At 46.4% G+C, this 19,715-nt stretch overlaps 1 protein-coding gene across 9 annotated transcripts in view; it reads right to left on the bottom strand.

The window, feature by feature from the left end:
* LOC140469360 (dynamin-1) overlaps nucleotides 1–19,715 on the bottom strand; it is a 246,391-nt gene that overhangs the window by 49,564 nt on the left and 177,112 nt on the right. For all 9 annotated transcript variants that reach the window (XM_072565798.1, XM_072565803.1, XM_072565799.1 and 6 more), the window contains 2 exons: nucleotides 7,793–7,902; nucleotides 1,398–1,509 (listed from right to left, as the gene is read on the bottom strand). In XM_072565798.1, the coding sequence (XP_072421899.1) occupies nucleotides 1,398–1,509; nucleotides 7,793–7,902 (222 nt within the window). The remainder of the gene's footprint in view (nucleotides 1–1,397; nucleotides 1,510–7,792; nucleotides 7,903–19,715) is intronic.

Below are 19,715 nucleotides of genomic sequence, written 5' to 3'. Positions count from 1 at the left end.
AGTTGAATATTGTTCTTAGGGCTAAAGGGATGAAAGGACGTGGGGGAAAGCAGGAATGGGGGACTAAGTTAGATGGTCAGCCATGAGCTTAATGAATGGGGGAGCAGGCTTGAAGGGCCAAATGGCCTACTCCTGCTTCTATTTTCTATTCTATGTTTCGAATCTAATAGACATTTATTACTGTTATAAACAATTAATACTTTCAAAGGTATATCAGTGTCTGGCCATCTCTTTTAAAGTTGCATTGACATACTGACCATGGCAGAACAGGGGTCTGAGTTTAATGGTTCATCTGAAGGACTGCACCTTCGACAGTGCAGCACTCCTTCAGCGTTACACTGTGGAGCTTCAGTCAAGATTTTGTGGCGACTGGAACCGATGGGACCTTGGAACACACGGGGGTGAGAGAGCTATGGCTAACACACTAATTTAGGATTAATTGCTCCAAGCTTTGAGTTGTAAGTGTTTCGCAGTGAGGTCCCAAGTCTGTGCCGAGTTAAGGCAAAGTGTCAACAAAGGAACTCTATCACAGCTCCGTATAGTTCCCTTTCTCCCATACCACCATGAACTCAAGGATAAACCAGTAAAGGATCCTGCTGGAAGGCAGCGGTGTCTAGACAGTGGCTCTGCCATAATGCCCCCACAGTCAAATAGCTTGCCAAAAAAAGAATCAGTCGCTTGAAATTGTTATTGGAATCCTGCTGCAACTAGGACTAGCCTTGGATGAGGGAAGAGGAGGAGCAGCAGCATAAAATACACATAAATACTCAGGAATGACTCATTGACCATTTTCCCTCCCACTGGCCAAACCATCAGTGCCTGGTCACAGGATGCTCAGCGCTGCCACTCCCTGGATGAGTGGTGCTGGAAGAGCACAGCAGTTCAGGCAGCATCCAAGGAGCTTCAAAATCGACGTTTCGGGGCTGCCACTCCCTGGCCATTTAGACCCACTACACCAGCTCACAGCCGAGACTGGAAATTCTTTCTGCCCTGAGCTCTCTCTCTCTTTCTCTCTCTCTCTCTCTCTCTCTCTCCCCCTTTTTAATTAATACTAGCAGCACACTTCAAAAACTTTGGATGTTCTCTGAATGGAGAAAATACAACCCTCCAGCTCAGAAAAAAAACAGATACCATCTTGATGTCTTTCAAGCCTTTGGAAAAACATTTTCAAAGTTAAGATCGTTAAGACAGTTTTACACACCAATTGTAAGTTTAACTATGACGAATCCATTGCAGTTGTAAACACAAAGATATATAATATTGTAAAATATATTATAGAGATACTTATGCATTATCTGTCCATATGCGATAAACATACACAATCACCTGAATGTACAGGCACACTGATATACACACATATATATACACGTGTATAATATATATATGAGGATACATACCCCGACTCTCTCTGGGTAAACACCAGCCCGTAGGAATGAAGCTTTCCAACTATCCACCTCCTCCTGAGTCTCACAAGCCAGCTCCAGCTGTCTGTAATCCTTGTAAACATTCCTGCAGGGAAAGATGAAGTGGGATGGAGCAGGGGGGGTGAATATAGAAAAGCCACAGTTTGAGGGAGACTGTGAATATAACAAGGAGCTGGGATCAGAGGCTGCGCATACTGAAGGAGTCCTGTTTTGTTCTTTAACTTCTAATACATTGAGCGATCCAGAATGCTGATCTGGTAGGCAGGCAAGGTTTGAGAAAGGGGCTGCCAAAGAGAAAAAATGAGCAGCACTGATGGAAGCAAAGAGGGAGGAAGGTTCATAGAGTCCCCACAGTGTGGAAGCAGGCCATTCAGCCAATCAAGTCCACACTGACCTTCTGAAGAGCATCCCATCCAGACTTATCCCCTATTTCCCATGGCTAACCTACCTAGCCTGCACATCTCTGGACACTAAGGGCAATTTAGCATGGCCAATCCACCCTGACCTGCACATCTTTGGACTGTGGGAGGAAACCAGAGCACCAGGAGGAAACCCAGACAGACACGGGGAGAATTGTGCAAACGCCACACAGCCTGTCACCCGAGGGTGGAATCGAACCTGGGTCCCAGGAGGAGGCAGTGCTAACCGCTGAGTCACTGTGCCATCCTAAGGAGCTACAGGATTCACATCAAATAAAGGCAGGGTCAGAAACCACAGGTTGTGCTGCTGCTCCTGGCATTAGCTGCCGAGGGCACTGGGGGTGAGAGTGACTGGAGTGGGGTTACCCTCTCCTTAAAGCCATGGTGCCCAGTGATTCCGCACCCACCCAGCCCTGCAGGAAGGACTGATAGAGAGTCACTGAACCCGAAACACTGACTCTGTTTCTCTCTCTCATTGAATGCTGCCAGGCTTGCTGAGTTTCTCCAGCAATTTCTGTTTCTGTTTCAGATCTGCAGCATCCGCTGTTCTTGGTTTTATATGACTGGAGAATTTGAAGGCTGAGCCTACAGTGATTAAGGCCATTTGTTCCATGACACTGGAAAAGGCACTTGCTTTTCCCTGCATTGGAAATGGACTGGGACCTAACTCAATTCAGCAGACCTGAAGGACTGGCTCTGCTTTAGCATAATGCAACCGAAGCAGTTCAACATAAACCACTAGGGCCCAGGAGCACTGATCCAGAACCACGCACTTGGGTGATCAGAGTTTGGAAGTGTCGCCAACAACGTTCAATCAGAGTTTATACTTACTAAAGAAGGCTGGAAGCTGAAATTTGAAAAATGGTGTCTTAGGGATCTACAGCACAGAAAAAGACCCTTCAGCCCATCATGTCTGCACCAGTCATATCCAACCACCTGACCATTCTAATCCCATTGGTCAGCACTTGAGCCATAATTATGTGCGCCTTGGCATCACAAGGTATGTCTAAAAACTTAAATGTTATCAGGGTTTCTGCCCCTCCACCCCCCCCCCTCCCCCTCACAGGCAGAGAGTTCCACATTCCCACCACCCTCTGGGTGAATTTTTAAAAATTCATTCATGGGATGGGGATGTCACTGTCTAAGCCAGCATTTATTACCCAGAGGGCGGTTAAAAGTCACCCACATCACTGTGGGGTCTGGAGTCACATATAGGCCAGACCAAGTAAGGTTAGCAGTCTCCTTCCCTAAAGGGCATGAGTGAACCAGATGGGTCTCCCTCCCCCACAACAACCATCCTTAGATTTGTAGTCACCATCAGACCCTTAAGTCCACCACCTCCTGGAGCAGGATTTGAACCCAGGTCTGCAGGCACTACCTGGGTCTGTGGCTTAATAGCCCAGCAGTAATTCCACTAGACCATCACCTCCTCCTCACAGACTCTAAACCTCCTGCCTCTTACCTTGAATCTACACTACCCCCTCCTTCGCATCCCACTCCTCCTCCATTACGCCCCCCCCCCCACCCACACAGTTAGTGATTCCTCTGTTGAAGGGAGAAAGGTGCCTTCTTATCTACCCTTTCATATTTTTGTACATCTCAGTCATGTCTCCCCCCACCCCCGCCACGCCCTTAAATCCCATGTTAAAATTTAGCACTGTTTTGCACGGTGAGAGAGCCCAGTGCCTGCCTGCTGCATTGTTGCTGCTGCAACACAGCAATCAGACATTTCTTACTTGGTATTCTTGAATCACATTCCTCTTTACCCTGTGCAAATTTCCTGATGTCCCAGCTGGCACAGAGCAGTGTACAATTCCAAACCTGTGTGGAGCACAGGCACTTGGTTCCTCCACTATGACCCCCAACCTTTAAACCCATTGTTAACCCCATCAGAGAAAGTGCGAAGGTTTGCTAGCACTTGCTATTCTCCTGGTTACATCACCAATTCAATAAAAGAAAGCAAATTAGTGGCCTCTCCAACTATTGCACAGAACCTTCTGGGATTTACATGTCTCTGAATAATGGACCCCTCACCGTAAAAGACCCTTTGATTAGATCCCCTACAGTATCGAAACAGGCCCTTCAGCTCAACAAGTCCACACCAACTCACCCAGGCCCATTACCCTACTTTTACCTCTGACCAACACACCTAACACTACGGGAAATTTAGCATGGCCAATTCACCTGACTTGCACATCCTTTGGACTGTGGGAGGAAATCAGAGCACCTGGAGGAAACCCACACAGACATGGGGAGAATGTGCAAACTCCACACAAAGTCGCTCAAGGTGGGAGGCAGCAGTGCTAATCACTGAGCCACCATGCCACCCCATTTGTATCATCTTATACTCTTAACTATCATTCTCAGAGTGATCCCTGGTAAAGATGCTTTCGGCAGCACGCTGTGAGCAATTTAAACCTTAACAGTATGTTTTCCAAAAGGTAGTCTGATGTCAGATTTACTGATGTATAGGGAGAGGCAGGATAGGCTAGGATTTCTTTTTCCACTGGAGCATAGAATGTTAAGGGATGAACTTGTCGAAGATTGGAAAATAATGCGGAGTAAAGATCTGGTGAATAGCAGGTGGCTTCTCAGGTGGAGGATTTCAAAACTAGGGGACATATTTTTAAAGCGAGATGAGAAAGATTTTAAAAAGACATGAGAGGCTTTTTATTTTACACAGAGGGTGGTTCGTGTGTGGAATGAACGTCCAGAGGAAGTGGTGGATACAGTTACAGTTACAACGTTGAAAAGACATTTGGAGAAGTACATAAATAGGAAAGGTTTGGAGGGATATAGGCTAAGCGCAGGCAGCTGGGACTAGTTTAGTTTGGGATTATGATTGATATGGGCTGGTTGGACCGAAGGGTCTGTTTCCATGCTGTATGACTCCATGACTCGAAGTCAAAGCTGCCGGCATCTTAGGAAAGGTGCTCCCAAAAGGAAAAGCTTCCTCAGGATTATAACAGAGACCAAAGGACACTTAATTTTCTCAGTACATTTTCATAGTGCACTATATTACACAGGCGATTCCTGCCTTCAATAACTGAACAGTGTTATTTACCCTCTTGAAATAAGCAAACCCATCTGAATGGTGCAGACAGGAACTTAACATGGGAGCTGGCTTGCTAGGGCAGGAATTTCCACCAGTGAAGTTCTACTTAACTGCACCACGTGCTCTAGATACATAGAGTCATAGAGATGTACAGCATGGAAACAGACCCTTCGGTCCAACCTGTCCATGCCGACCAGATATCTCAACACAATCTAGTCCTACCTGCCAGCAACCGGCCCATATCCCTCCAAACCCTTCCTATTCATATACCCATCCAAATGCCTCTTAAATGTTGCAATTGTACCAGCCTCCACCACATCCTCTGGCAGCTCATTCCATACACGTACCATCCTCTGTGTGAATAAGTTGCCCCTTAGGTCTCTTTTATATCTTTCTCCTCTCACCCTAATCTATGCCCTCTAGTTCTAGACCCCCTCACCCCAGGGAAAAGACTTTGTCTATTTATCCTATCCCTGCCCCTCATAATTTTGTAAATCTCTATAAGGTCACCCCTCAGCCTCCGACGCTCCAGGGAAAACAGCCCCAGCCTGTTCAGTCTCTCCCTGAAGTTCAAATCCTCCAACCCTGGCAACATCCTTGTAAATCTTTTCTGAACCCTTTCAAGTTTCCCAACATCCTTCTGATAGGAAGGAGACCAGAATTGCATGCTGGAATATTCCAACAGTGGCCTAACCAATGTCCTGTACAGTTGCAAATAACCTCCCAACTCCTGTACTCAATACTCTGACCAATAAAATAAAGTATACCAAACACCTTCTTCACTATCCTATCCACCTGTGACTCCACTTTCAAGGAGCTATGAACCTGCACTCCAAGGTCTCTTTGTTCAGCAACACTCCCGAGGACATCTCTTTGTGCAGTCTCTTTAAGGCAGTTTTTAAGAACAGGATAACACCTGTATGAAATAGCACATTATGACTGTATTCTGAGTGCGTTAAGGATTTGGGCAGAACCTCAGCGATGAGTTTCTCTCTGATATTACTTGAACGTCAGTCTTAGGGGTCTCCCTAAGCTGACGCTGATGTTTAACCTCGTCACCCTGGATTCCAAACGGCTTTCTGAGTTGCCATCTCACACCCTGTGACAGCAAAAAGATTCCCTGACAAATCTTCCAAAGCTCTCCACCCAGTCTCGCGAAGCCAGCAGCACGCCCCCTGCAAAATCACTCGCCTGGAAACTTCTGTGGTATAGCTTCATGCTCCAATTTGCCTCTTAACTTTAACAGGAAAGGTTGCACCTAACACCAGCACTGCCTCAATGAGTCAAATAGTCTTATCCAGTGCTGCAAATCCATCTACGTATCTATGATGAAATAAAACTAAATGGCACTGTAGTCATAGAAGCATAGAGTCACAGAACCCTTCGGCCCAACCAGTTCATGCCGAACATAATCCCAAACTAAACTAGTCCCAGCTGCCTGCTCCTGGCCATTATCCCTCCAAACCTTTCCTATTCATGAACTTATCCAAAGGTCTTTAAAATGAAGTAATTGTACCTGCCTTCACACCTCCTCTAGCAGATCATTCCACACACGAACCACTCTTTGTGTAAAAAGGTTGCCCCCCCCCCATGTCATTTTTAAATCTCCCACATCTCACCTTGACAATATGCCCTTTCATCTTGAAATTCTCCATCCTATGGAAATGACGCCTGTCATTCACCTTATCTGTGCCTTTGATGATTTTATAAACCTCTATGCTCCAGTTAAAAAAGTCCCGGCCTGTCCAGCTGCTCCTTATATCTCAAACCCTCCATTCCCAGCAACATCCTGGTAAATCCTTTCGGATTTAATCTCTCCGAAATCTTTCGGATTTATTGTTAATCTCTCCAGTTTAACAATATCCTTCTTATAACAGGGCGACCAGGACTGGACACAGTACTCCAGACCAGGCTTCACAAATGTCCAGTACAACTTCAACACGACATCCCAACTCCTAAACGCAAAGGTCTCAGCAAGTAGCATTTAGTGACATCCAAATATTGTTAAAGGGAGTCTTTCAGAAATTCAGGAACTGAAAGATTCATAATCAGTGCCTACATAGTTTGTACACATGATCTCTGAACTGCTTCGAAAGCCTGCAGGTACTAATCAGACTGCCAACAGGGGTGAAGCTTAATATGCAATGGAAATGCTCAATATAAATAACTTCTTCTTTCATAGAATCTCTACAGTGTAGGAACAGACCCTTAAGCCCAATAAGTCCACAATATACCCTCTGAAGAGTATCCCACCCAGACCCATTCCCTTACCCTATACTTGCCCCTGACTAATGCACTTAACCTACATAGCCCTGACCACTATGGGCAACTCAACACAGCCAATTCTCCTAACCTGCTCATCTTCGGATTGTGGGGGGAAACCAGAGCATCCCCATGCAGATATGGGGAGAACATGCAAACTCCACACAGACAGTCGCCTGAGGGTGGATTCGAATCCAGTTCCCTGGTGCAGTGATGCAGCAGCGCTGACCACTGAGCCACCGTGCTGCCGAATGACAAAACTTGCCTGTGAAAACCATCAGTTCTCCGGTTTGGATGGAGCTTCTCTTCCTCTTTCTACGGATCCCCCTATTTTCCTCTGAATCCTCCCCTCAACCAGATGATGGACGCGTTGGGCGTAGACTTTCACAAAGCTGTCAGCCGCCTGGCATTGCATTGGTTAACAGGTGGTGTCTGTCCCGCTGTTCGCTGACACTGAGGAGACTGGGACCAAGGACTACAGCATCTCCTCCATAGAGTGGATGGGCCAAGCCCATTGGAAGTCCTACATGTCACTCAATCTGGGTCTCTCATATGTTTCCTCAGATTAGACATTGTCCGTCTCATCTCCCTCCCACTGGCTGACGGAGTAACTAGAGTTTGAGATGACATACCTCTGCTCTGTGTTGAAGAGAGCGAAGATGTGCTTGCTTGACATGAATCCCTTCTCTATGTCACGTAACTTCAGGTTGTCAAGCGGCAACATGTATTTCTTCTCTTTCTCCTGTAAGACATCAGCGGTGAGTAATTTAACATCTGACCTGGGCGAGCAAAGGGAGTCAAACAGGAAGGACTAATGCATTGCTGCCTGCAATGAACCCAAAACAGCAAATGAAAATCTTATCAAAAGGCTATGTTGTTAAATGTAACAAATCCAGCTTCTCAACTAGAAAGCAGGTAACTTCATAGGCCCCTGCATTTCCCTTGTTGAGAAATCTAGGTCCATAGTACTGACACCATCAAAGCTGAAAAGATTAAGAGATGAACAAAATAAAAAGAGGAGAAAAAGGATGAATACAAAAAGATCCTTGCATTCATCTAACAGTGAGAGAAGGTTCACTCAACTCCAGGACGAAGGCCTTATCTAATGAAGGAAGGTTGAGCCTAATTCCATTGAATCCCTACAGTATGGATGCAGGCCATTTGAGCCCACCAAAAACATCCCACCCCAGACCCTCTCCCTGAAACTCCACATTTCTCACAGCCAATCCACCTAACCTGCACATTGTTGGACTGTGGGAGGAAACCCACACAGATGCAGGGAGAAGGTACAAACTCCACACAGACAGTCACCCGAGGCTAGAATTGAACCTGGGTCCCTGACGCTGCGAGGCAGCAGTGCTAACCACTTGAACCACCGTGCCCCCCGCCGTCCTCACCCCCCACCCCCGCGCCCCTCCCCCCCTCCCACTTCCCCCCCACCCCACCGCAGTTTAGAAGAATGAGAGTTGACCGGACTGAAATATATAAGATCAACAGGAACTGGATATAGAGAATACTCAGAGGATATTGATTCATGTTGGGGGTGTTATAACCATGGGGCATAGGTTAAGAAGGAGGTCTCCCTTTTACAACAGACATGAAGATAAGTTTTTTTCTCCCCTCACAGAGTCAGTGTTCCTCTTGTTTAAGGTAATGATTCTGAAAGAGTCCATGTTGAAGATTGCATTATGCTCCACCCTATCTGATGATAACATGTAGTAAAGAATGAGGAATCCAGCTCAAGATCTTGATGGATTCAGTTATATCATCCCTGGTTTCCTGATAGTCTTAGTAACTAATTATAATAAACCAATGTAGATAATAGACAATAGGTGCAGGAGTAGGCCATTCTGCCCTTCGAGCCTGCACCACCATTCAATATGATCATGGCTGATCATCCTTAATCAGTATCCTGTTCCTGCCTTATCTCCATAACCCTTGATTCCACTATCCTTGAGAGCTCTATCCAACTCTTTCTTAAATGAATCCAGAGACTGGGCCTCCACTGCCCTCTGGGGCAGAGCATTCCACACAGCCACCACTCTCTGGGTGAAGAAGTTTCTCCTCATCTCTGTCCTAAATGGTCTACCCCGTATTTTTAAGCTGTGTCCTCTGGTTCGGCACTCACCCATCAGCGGAAACATGTTTCCTGCCTCCAGAGTGTCCAATCCTTTAATAATCTTATATGCCTCAATCAGATCCCCTCTCAGTCTTCTAAACTCAAGGGTATACAAGCCCAGTTGCTCCAGTCTTTCAGTGTAAGGTAATTCCGCCATTCCAGGAATTGACCTCGTGAACCTATGCTGCACTCCCTCAATAGCCAGAATGTCTTTCCTCAAATTTGGAGACCAGAACTGCACACAGTACTCCAGGTGTGGTCTCACCAGGGCCCTGTACAGCTGCAGAAGAACCTCTTTGCTTCTATACTCAATCCCTCTTGTTATGAAGGCCAGCATGCTATTAGCCTTCTTCACTACCTGCTGTACCTGCATGCTTATCTTTATTAACTGGTGTACAAGAACACCCAGATCTCTCTGTACTGCCCCTTTACCTAAATTGATTCCATTTAGGTAGTAATCTGCCTTCCTGTTCTTGCCACCAAAGTGGATAACCATACATTTATCCACATGTAACTTGTATCTATTGCCATCATGGCAATAAATTACATCTTGTTATTTAGATAAGTGTCTCCTGTTGTTAATGGTCACTAGTGGTTTATCCTCTACCATTGTTAACCAAACAGACCCGTATGCCCAAGGTACCCTGGGAGGGATGGACAGGTCAAAGGGCAAGGTAAAAACAATGACTGCAGATGCTGAAAACCAAATACTGGATTAGTGGTGCTGGAAGAGCACAGCAGTTCAGGCAGCATCCAACGAGCAGCGAAATCAACGTTTCGGGCAAAAGCCCTTTGCACGAAACGTTGATTTCGCTGCTCGTTGGATGCTGCCTGAACTGCTGTGCTCTTCCAGCACCACTAATCCAGTATTTGGTTTTCAGCATCTGCAGTCATTGTTTTTACCTTGTTGATTTTAACCCTACTGCGAATCCTCTTGCAAGGATGCCTGCCTTGAAGAAGTTTTCCTCCTCTCTCTACAAGAATCTCAGGGAGTCCCTCTCCCACTGCAACTCCCAGGTCATTTCCTCTGCTCTGAAGCTCTTCAACCATGTTGTGAAACAAACTCGGTACCACAGCCACATTTGCTTCCTCAGTGCATGCCTCCGTAACCAACTCATCCCACACGGACTCCAGACCACCTTTAAACCAGCAGAGTTCGGACCCGAACAGGACAAACAGGTCAAAGGGCAGTCCTCATGGGCTTGGCTCTTGGGATTGGCCAAAATGGCCATTAATACGTTCAGGCAATAGTCCAGGTGGGGTCACGTTGATCGAGTATTGGCCCCACTTTTCACAGTTGTGTCCACTGTGTCCCTCAGGAGTCCAGGAGAGGGGGCGTGCCGTGCTCACCAGCACAATAGAGGTGTTTAGAGACAGGTAGACACCACGTCATCACCCTGGAGAATGTCATTTTGATTTCTTAAGTGACCTTTTATAACTCTCCATTAACCTTAATGATGTTTGTGTCACAGTGCTCCATAGGTTTAATCAGGTTTCAGGTTTACGTTAAAGGAGTGAAAGGTGGACTAGTCACCCCTGGCTTAGTGGGTGAGACAGTCCTTCACCGAACGGTCATGGATTCAAATCTCACTCCAGGGACTAGAACACCTATTCTGATTTGAGACTGTATGGAAGGTGAATGTGTCCCTAATCTTCAGGAAGTAAGTTGTGTGGTACAAAGTCATGTTTTCCTCTGATAATGACATTTAATTTAATTTTGATATACTTCTTTGACTCTTTACTTTTTGTTTTTGTTATGGTGTCCCACTAGGACCTATCTAACTTGCGTAAAATGATCATTTTACAAGAGTAGAAAGGAGGATTGGTGGTCGCACTGCAACTCAAGCAGTTGGGTTTGGTTCTGCAGTACATACAACTGAGTTACCTTCCCAGAGGCTCATGGAGCCCAGTTTAAATTTAAATTTATTGAAGATTGAGTCAAATCAATTATTGATTGACAAGGAGTCAAGGAGCATGGGGTATAGGAAGGAAACCAAAGCTGAGAACACACCAGATCAACTCCATCCTTGCAGGCTTAAATGGCCAAATGACCTACATGTGATCCTAAACAGATTCCATAAAGTGCAAAAGAGGCCATTTGGCCCATCAAGACCACACTTACCCTCCAAAGATTATCCCACACAGACACTCTACCCCCATATCTCCAAAGCCAGAACATCAGGGGCAATTTAGCATGGCCAATCCACCTAACCTGCTTATCGTCAGACTGTGGGAAGAAACCCACACAGAATATGCAAACACCACGCAGACAGTCACGTGAGAGTGGAATCAAACCCAGGTTGGTCATGCTGTGAGGTAGCCGTGCTAACCACTGAACCACGGTGTTGCCCACCCAATGGCCCTGTTTCCAAGACATCCTGGAATGCTCCATGGCTGAATACATGTTAATAAGTTGTTAATCACTGCAAGCAGGATAGTTAAAATTGTGCACAGCAAGCCTTCAGAAACAACAATGGACAAATAATCGACGTTCAGTCGTGGGGATATTTTAACCAGGAATCTGAGTGATCTTTGTTGCTGGTCCACAATTGAGCTTTAGACTCAACAAAGACAGCAGTCTAGTCTGAAAAGCGTTCTTCCTTCAGTGCTATGTCTACACTGTCACAGATTGACATGCTCAAGTCTCTGGGCTAGGGGGACAGGCCTATGATCTCTTGACTCAGGATTGAGGACCCGTGGTACTGATGGACAACCACTAATGTCGCACAACACTGAGGTAGATTATGAAGCAGAATTGAGGTTTGGATTAAGAAAAGCCTGTGGAGTGGGAGGTGAAGTGGAAGACAAGACATTGCACAATTTTGAGGCCCTCACTTTAAGAGTTCAATTGCGACACAACACCACATTTTAAAAACCAAAGCAGAAATGCCTTCTGTAGCCAAGGGAATCATGTGAGGAAACAATATCTCCAGCAAACACTTACTAAAAACATATTCACACACAAAACATATCTTATTTCTCTCTCACCCTCTGGTCTGGGTACTCTTTTAAGTGACTCAACGGTGAAGTAAACTTTCATTGCAAAATCTCTCCAGGGTCAGGGTGTTCTCCCTAAGGGCTTGAAGATGCTCAAATGGAAAGGATTTTCTGATGTTTATAAGCTGTCCTCTCCAGATGGATTTGATTCAGAAAATAAGTCCACCCCTTGCTGAATCGTATTGTGGGAGAAATTAAACCAATGAGACACTTGATTTCTGGCGCAGAGACGTTCTCTGACGTACAGCCCAGGATAAGGCCCAATCTCCTCTGGAAAATGCAGGTCAAAAGAAGTGGAGTCTTCAGGCAGGCAACAGGACCCACTTATTGAGATTAATTGGTGCCTCAAGAGGCAGGAAGGGCAATTGGAAATACAATGCGGGACCATAAGAAACAGGAGAAGAAATAGGCCATTGGGCCCATTGAATCTGCTCTACCATTCAGTGAGATGGTGGCTGAATGCCACTTCCCTGCCCTTTCCCCATAACCCCTTCCTGATTCCCTTACTGTTAAACATCTGTCTGTCTCAGACTTGAATATACTTGACAACCCAGCTTCAACAGCCCTCTGTGCTAAAGAATTCCACAGATTGACTATCCTCTGAGAGAAGAAATTCCTCCTTATTACCTTCTTAAATGGGTAGCCCCTCACTGTGAGTTTAGGATTGAGCCCTGGTCTCACTCGCAAGGGGAAGAGACCTCTCTGAATCTAAAATGTGGAATTCAAATCTAGCAGGGAATTTGGTCAAAGGGCTGAAGGGTGAGGGGCAAGGTCAGTACAAGCAACCACCCCCCCCCCCACTCCCTCCACACTCCCACACTGCTGATGGCACTCGCAGGTGAGTGGCAAGTTTAAAGGTCCAGCCTTTGTTGATGTTGAGGGAAGCAGATGGATGAGAGCATGATGGAGTGAGTGAATCGGTGGGTAGGGAGGTGGTGTGACGGGGGTAGGTCACATGGATGTGAAATGCGAGTGAAGTGGGTAAGATGGATGAGCTAAGTTGGTGGGCTAAGGGGAGTGGGGGTGGTTGGAGGAGTGCGAGCAGTCATATCGGGGTGGTCAGGTGATCAGAAGGTAATCACATCGAGTTGGGGGTAGGCATCACATCATGTTGGTTCTGGAGCTACCCAGGAGTTTCTTTCCACACAAACCTTCCTGGCTAACTATTAGTACATCTGAACAGTCTAAAGTCTCTGACTCTAACAGAGAGGGCCCTGTGGTCAGGTGAGGAACTCTTTGTGAGTTGAAACTTCCTGAGTGACCCCCACATGGGTCAGTGCCTCAGGCCATCTCCAGGAAGCCCACATGCACGCTGGCTGTACCTGCAGTCTCCAACAATCCAGGTTCTGGAAGATCCAACGCATGCTCTCCGGGACCTGAAGTCCTGGCTTCGGACTTGCTCATTCCACAAACATGAGCAATGAGCACCGCTTCCCCAGCCTGGTTGGTGGTGAGCTCCATCGTTGAATTGGCTGTTGGTATTTAGACGAGCCACCAAAATCTTGACATAGTGCAGAAAGTGCCAACTGAAGAGGAGGGAGCACTAAAACACTAAACCTCCCCTGAAAGGCTGTGGGTTCATTAGATTCTCTGCAGTGCGGAAACAGGCCCTTCAGCCCAACCAGTCCACACTGACCCTCTGAAGAGTAACCCACCCAGACCCATTTCCCTCTGACTAATGCACCTAATGCTACGGGCAACTTAACATGGCCAATTCACCTGACCTGCACATCTTTGGACTGTGGGAGGAAACCGGAGCACACCCATGCAGACACAAGGAGAATGTACAAACGCCACACAGACAGTCACCCAAGACTGGAATTGAACCTGGGACCCTAGTGCTGTGAGGCAGCAGTGCTAACCACTGAGCCACTGTGCCACCCCGCTTCTGATACACTACTGTCTTATCCCGAGGCCGTGCATTCCTGTTGGAAGTGTTGCCTTTGGAATGAGACATCAAGCTGAGGCTCATGTGCAACCAGAATTACCCTCTCCCAAAACCTTTTGTTCCTGGTCTCTGGGTTAATATTCTTCCCTTAACCAACATGGAGTGCATAAGCTGGTTGAGACGGCATATGGGATTCTTGCCTTTATCAGCCAAGGCACTGAACACAAGAGCAAGAAGGTTAACATCTTAACATTGGTTAAACCGTGGCTGGAGTACTGTGTGCAGTTCTGGTCTCCACACCGTAGGAAGGATGTGGTTGCACTGGAGAGGGCGTGGAGGAGATTGACCAGGGTATGGCCTGGAGTGATTCAGCTACAAAGACAGACCTAGATAGGCTGGGGTTGTTTACCTCAGAGTGGAAAGACTGAGGAGAGTTCTGATTGAGGTGCACAAAGTTCAGAGGGACATAAACAGGACAGATAAAATCAAACATTGTTTTCCTCCCCCCCCCCCCCACCAAGTAACCAGGGGCACAGGTTATAGGTCAAGAGCATGAAGTTTGCAGAGGATTTGTGGACAATATCTTCCCCCCAGAGGATGGTGGGAATCTAGAACTCAGAACCCTAACCCTACGATGGATGGAAGAAGCAGGAGCTCTCAGGGTGTTGTGAAACTGGAGAGAGTGCAGAAAAGATTTACAAGGATGTTCTCAGGATTGGAGGATTTGGGATATAGGGAGAGGCTGAATAGGCTGGGACTGTTTTCCCTGGAGCATCAGAGGGAGGAGTGACCCTATGGAGGCTTATAAAATCATGAGGGGCATGATTGGGGTAAGTAGACAAGGTATTTTCCCAAGGGTAGGGGGGGTCCTAAACTAGAGAGCATAGGCTTAAGGTGAGGGGAAATGATTTGAAAGGAACGTAAGGGGCAACTTTTACACCCAGAGGGTGGTGTGTGTATGGAATGAGCTGCCAGAGGAGATGATGGAGGTTGGTACAATTACAAGATTTAAAAGGCATCTGGATGGATATGTGAACAGGAAGAGGTTAGAGGGATATGGGTCAAATGCTGGCAAATGGGACTAGATGTATTTAGGACATCTGGTTGGACTGAAAGGTCTGTTTCTGGGCTGTACAGCTCTATGACTCTGTCTCGAAGCATTTTAAATTTCATTTAGAAGAAACCAAAGAGCTGCTGCTGATGGAAATCAGAAACAAAAACAAAGACCAAAATTGCTGGAAAGACTCAGCACGTCTGGCAGCATCTGTGGAGAGAGAAAGCAGAGTTAACGTGTTGGACCCAGTGACCCCTTCTTCAGAACTGCCAGCAGCTGGGAAAAAGAATGGATTGTATGCTGAGGGTGAGGTGGGAGAGGGTGAGGATGAAACAAATCAGGTGGAGATGGACAGACTGGAAATAGTTGGTCAAGGAAAGGGGTAGGAAGTCAGAAAGGGGAATCAATAGTTGCTAATGGGGACCATTGGGACAATGGGAATTTTCACAGATTACAAGGCTATCAGTCAAGTAAACAGAATTAGACACAGATGGCGGCTTGATGACACGATGGGCCAAAGGGCCTCTGTCCACGTTATAAAAACTCCACAACTCTTGTCATGCAGTCAGAGGAGCTGGTCATTATCACACTGCTCCTTGTGGGGAGAAAGTGACCACCGGCTCAACACTGATCGATTCTCCTCCTCGGATGCTGCCTGACCTCGTGTGTTTTTCCAGCCCCACACTCTCTGCTCTTTGTGGGGGCCAGCCAATCAAACGCTGCGCTTCCCACAGGACGACATTGGCTTATTGTCTGTAAATCACTTCGAGCCGTTGCAAAAGGCACTGTAACCAATGCAAGAAAAGATGGGGGAAGGCAGCCGTTGAAGTGGAAATGGACTCGAGGCCTATAATTCATTCTGAGAAAGCTGCAGAGTGTGTATGACTGCATCAGACTGCCAAACCAATGTACTCTTAACTCCAGGGGTACAAAAGTTTAAAATTTCCTTCCCTCTCGCCAAGAGGCACACCCTCCACAGACTCTATGAGCAGAGGAATGAAGTTCAGGAGTGACAGGAAGATGACGTATAGCTTAGATTCAACCAGGCTTTCTGATCTAATTCATGCCAGTCTCAAACAAAGTCATTTTAAAGACGTATAATATGTGTATTAAAGGCACCACTGAGGTTTAGTCTGGAGGTAAAGCAACTCGTAAGCGACACTGAGAATTCCAATTTCCTTCAAAGATTCTGCCTAATATTAGTACCATCTGTTGCTAACAACCCCTAACTTACTGAACTGTCCGCACTGTTTCATTATCAGAACTGCTGATTCCACTAAAACAAAATATTTCCAGCTGCACGATTTTAAGCCACACACTCGAACAAACTGTAAATGTGGCCTTTGCTCTTTCAATCTGTGCTTTGATCCCAGTTTCTGCAGCTTCCATTGTAAGTGGGCCATCTCAGTCAGGCGTCAGTGAGGGTTATTTCCCAGCCTGACCGCACTTGGAAGGCCCACGCCGCAAGAGGAGAAGTGTACGGCCCAAGTCCCCCGAGGAGATTAATGGAAGGCTTTGTGCTGGGGTCCCTCGCTATGTCCGCACTGTCAACACCCAGATATATCTCCACTTACAAATGGGGGCCCCAGTTTGGAAACACACATGTGCCTAAGGATGTTACCTGTCAGTGCAAGGCAAGGGGATACATGATGAAGAGTAGGCACCAGGGAAGTATCGAGGATCAGAGGGACATTGCTGCACATATACATGGGACCCTTAAGGTACCAAGATAGTCAGATAGCATGGTTAACAAGATGTGTGTGATACTTGTCTTTATTAGCTGAGTAAAAAAAAAACACACAACGCCAGGTTATAGTCCAACAGGTTTATTTGGAAGCACTAGCTTTCGGAGCGCTGCTCCTTTGTCAGGTAGCTAGTGAACGTGAGGGTAGTACTAGCTACCTGATGAAGGAGTGGCGCTCTGAAAGCTAGTGCTTCCAAATAAACCTGTTGGACTATAACCTGGTGTTGCGTGATTTTTGACGTTGCCCATCCCAGCCCAACACCAGCACCTCGAAATCTTTATTAGCTGAGGCAGAGAGTTTAAGAGCAGGGAGGTTATGCTAGAACTGTGTAAGACATTGGTCGGGCCACAGCGAATGTATTATGGACAGTCCTGGAATCCAAATTGTAGGAGGGATACATTTGCACCAGAGAGGATGCAGAGGAGATTTACCAGGATGTTGTCTGGGCTGGAGATTTTAGTTATGAGGAGAGATTGGACAGACTGGTGTTGTTCTTCTTGGAGCAGAGGAGGTTGAGAGAGGACCTGCTGGAGTTGTCTGAAATCACAAAGAGCATAGATAGGGTGGACAGGAACAAACTCTTGATGGTGGGATCAAAGACCAAGGGGCATAGACTTAAGGGAAGGGGCAGGAGGTTTAGAGGGAACATGAGGAATTTTTATTTTCCCAGCAGCCTCTGGGACTCACTGCCTGTAAGGGTGATAGAAACAGAAGCCCTCATGACATTGAAGAAGTATTTAGATGAGCACTTGCAGAGCCAAGGCAGACCAAGGCTGCGGGCCAATTGCTGGGAAATGGGATTAGAATAGTTAGGTGGCTGTTTTTGACTGCTGCAGACACGATGGGCCAAAGAGCCTTTATCTGAGCTGAAAACCCAAGCCTCCATGACTCAACTGCCCCAGAATTAGCAAACAAGACATCGATATCCCAAATAACAGACCAAAGAAGATCACTCCCACTCTCTTGAGCCAAATGCACTATTTTGAGAGTTGCAATTCCTCTTCATTTCAGTCCGAAACAGCTGATCCCTTATCCTGAAACTATGACCTCTGATTCCCTAGCCTGTGGAAACAAAGTCTAAAAAATCCTCAGAATTTTAAATGTCAATGAAATCAGCTTTCATGCTTCTAAAGCCAGAGAACAAAGGCCCATTCCACTAATGTTGTTAAGCACATCAGGAGACTATACAAGTTTCCTTACCCTACTCCATATCACTCAATTATCTCAAAGCCAATCTGTATTTCATTCACTTTTCCTGCCTTTACTCCAAATGCCTGACCCAACATAATATTCAGCAATCCCAATATCGGAAGCTTTCATAGAATCCCTACAGTGCAGAAACAGGCTCTTTGGCCCAACGAGTCCACACTGACCCTCCGAACAGTAATCCACTAGGACCCATTCCCCTAACTAATGCACCTAACCTATACATCCCTGAACACTATAGGCAATTTAGCATGGACACTTCACCTAATGTGCACATCTCTGGATTGTGGGAGGAAATCCACGCAGACACTGGGAGAACGTGCAAACTTCACACAGAGAGTTGCCCGAGGCTGGGATCGAACCTGGGTCTCTGGCACTGTGAGGCAGCAGTGCGAACCACTGAGACACCATGCCACCCCTGTCTTCCTCAGCCTTTCCATGCGGGAGAATTCCAGATTTCTACTGACATTTGAATGGAAAATAAAATTTCCAATATTTTTTTTCCCTGGAGCATTACCTCTGAATTTTAAGATTACGTCTCCTAAGCTTTGATCTCTGCATCAGATGCTTCTCTGCATCCAACCTCTGCTCTTCCACACCGTGCACCTTGTCTGGGTGCGATGGGCATCGGGAGAGACACAGACAGGCAAAAGCAACAAAATGGCAGGCACGAAGCTGCCATTTTCCACCATAACCCTTGGCAACCCTCAACAAGAGAGATGTGGCTCTGTTACTTCCACAGGCACTGAGCACTCTCAGGGAAGCTTCTAAATCAGCAACTGTTCTTCAGGGTTATCAATTGTGCCACTAGCATGTAACTTACAAACTGTAGACACACTGTCCCCACAACTCCCATCTATTTTCAGTCCAGGAAAGGCTACCGAGTCCTGGAACATGAGTCTGATCAGTAGTATAAGTTTCATGAACTCATGAAATATTGTTAATTAATAATAATGAGGAAAAAGAAACAGTAAAGCACAATTCATGGAAAACTAGTTTGTGGAAGCAGGACATTCGGCCCATCGAGTCCACACCGACCCTCCAAAAAGCATCGCATCACTGTAACCCTGCATTTCTCATGGCCAATCCACTCAACCTGCACATTGTAGGACTGTGGGAGGAAACCGGAGCACCCGGAGGAAACCCACACAGACACGGGGAGAAATATTGAATGACCTTTGAAGTGTAATCACTGTTGCAAGATTGGAAAGCTAGTCGTCCAAACAAAAAGCAAAATTCCACAATCAGGAATGAAGGAGAAGATCAGATTATTATTGGTTGGGGGATGGACCTTGGCTGGAATACTGGAGAGACACTTGGGTGCTCCTTTGAATAGTGCTGTGGGATGTTTTCGCCCCACTTAAGTGGTTTAATGGTTCATCACAAAGTTGGATGATGTTCCATGAAGGACTGGAATTCTCACCTTATTGTCCATTTTGTTATTCATGGACGTAGCTGAGGTTCACAAAAGTAGAATGGAATATATCCCTCACCTCGGTCTACAGAAGTTCAGTAACATGCAGTCCCAGGGCAGGGACACAGATTA

This window comes from Chiloscyllium punctatum, chromosome 49 (genome assembly GCF_047496795.1).
Source record: "Chiloscyllium punctatum isolate Juve2018m chromosome 49, sChiPun1.3, whole genome shotgun sequence".
Classification (NCBI taxonomy): domain Eukaryota; kingdom Metazoa; phylum Chordata; class Chondrichthyes; order Orectolobiformes; family Hemiscylliidae; genus Chiloscyllium; species Chiloscyllium punctatum.
The sequence above is the reverse complement of the archived record's forward strand: the minus strand, read 5'-3'. Positions and strand labels throughout refer to the sequence as shown.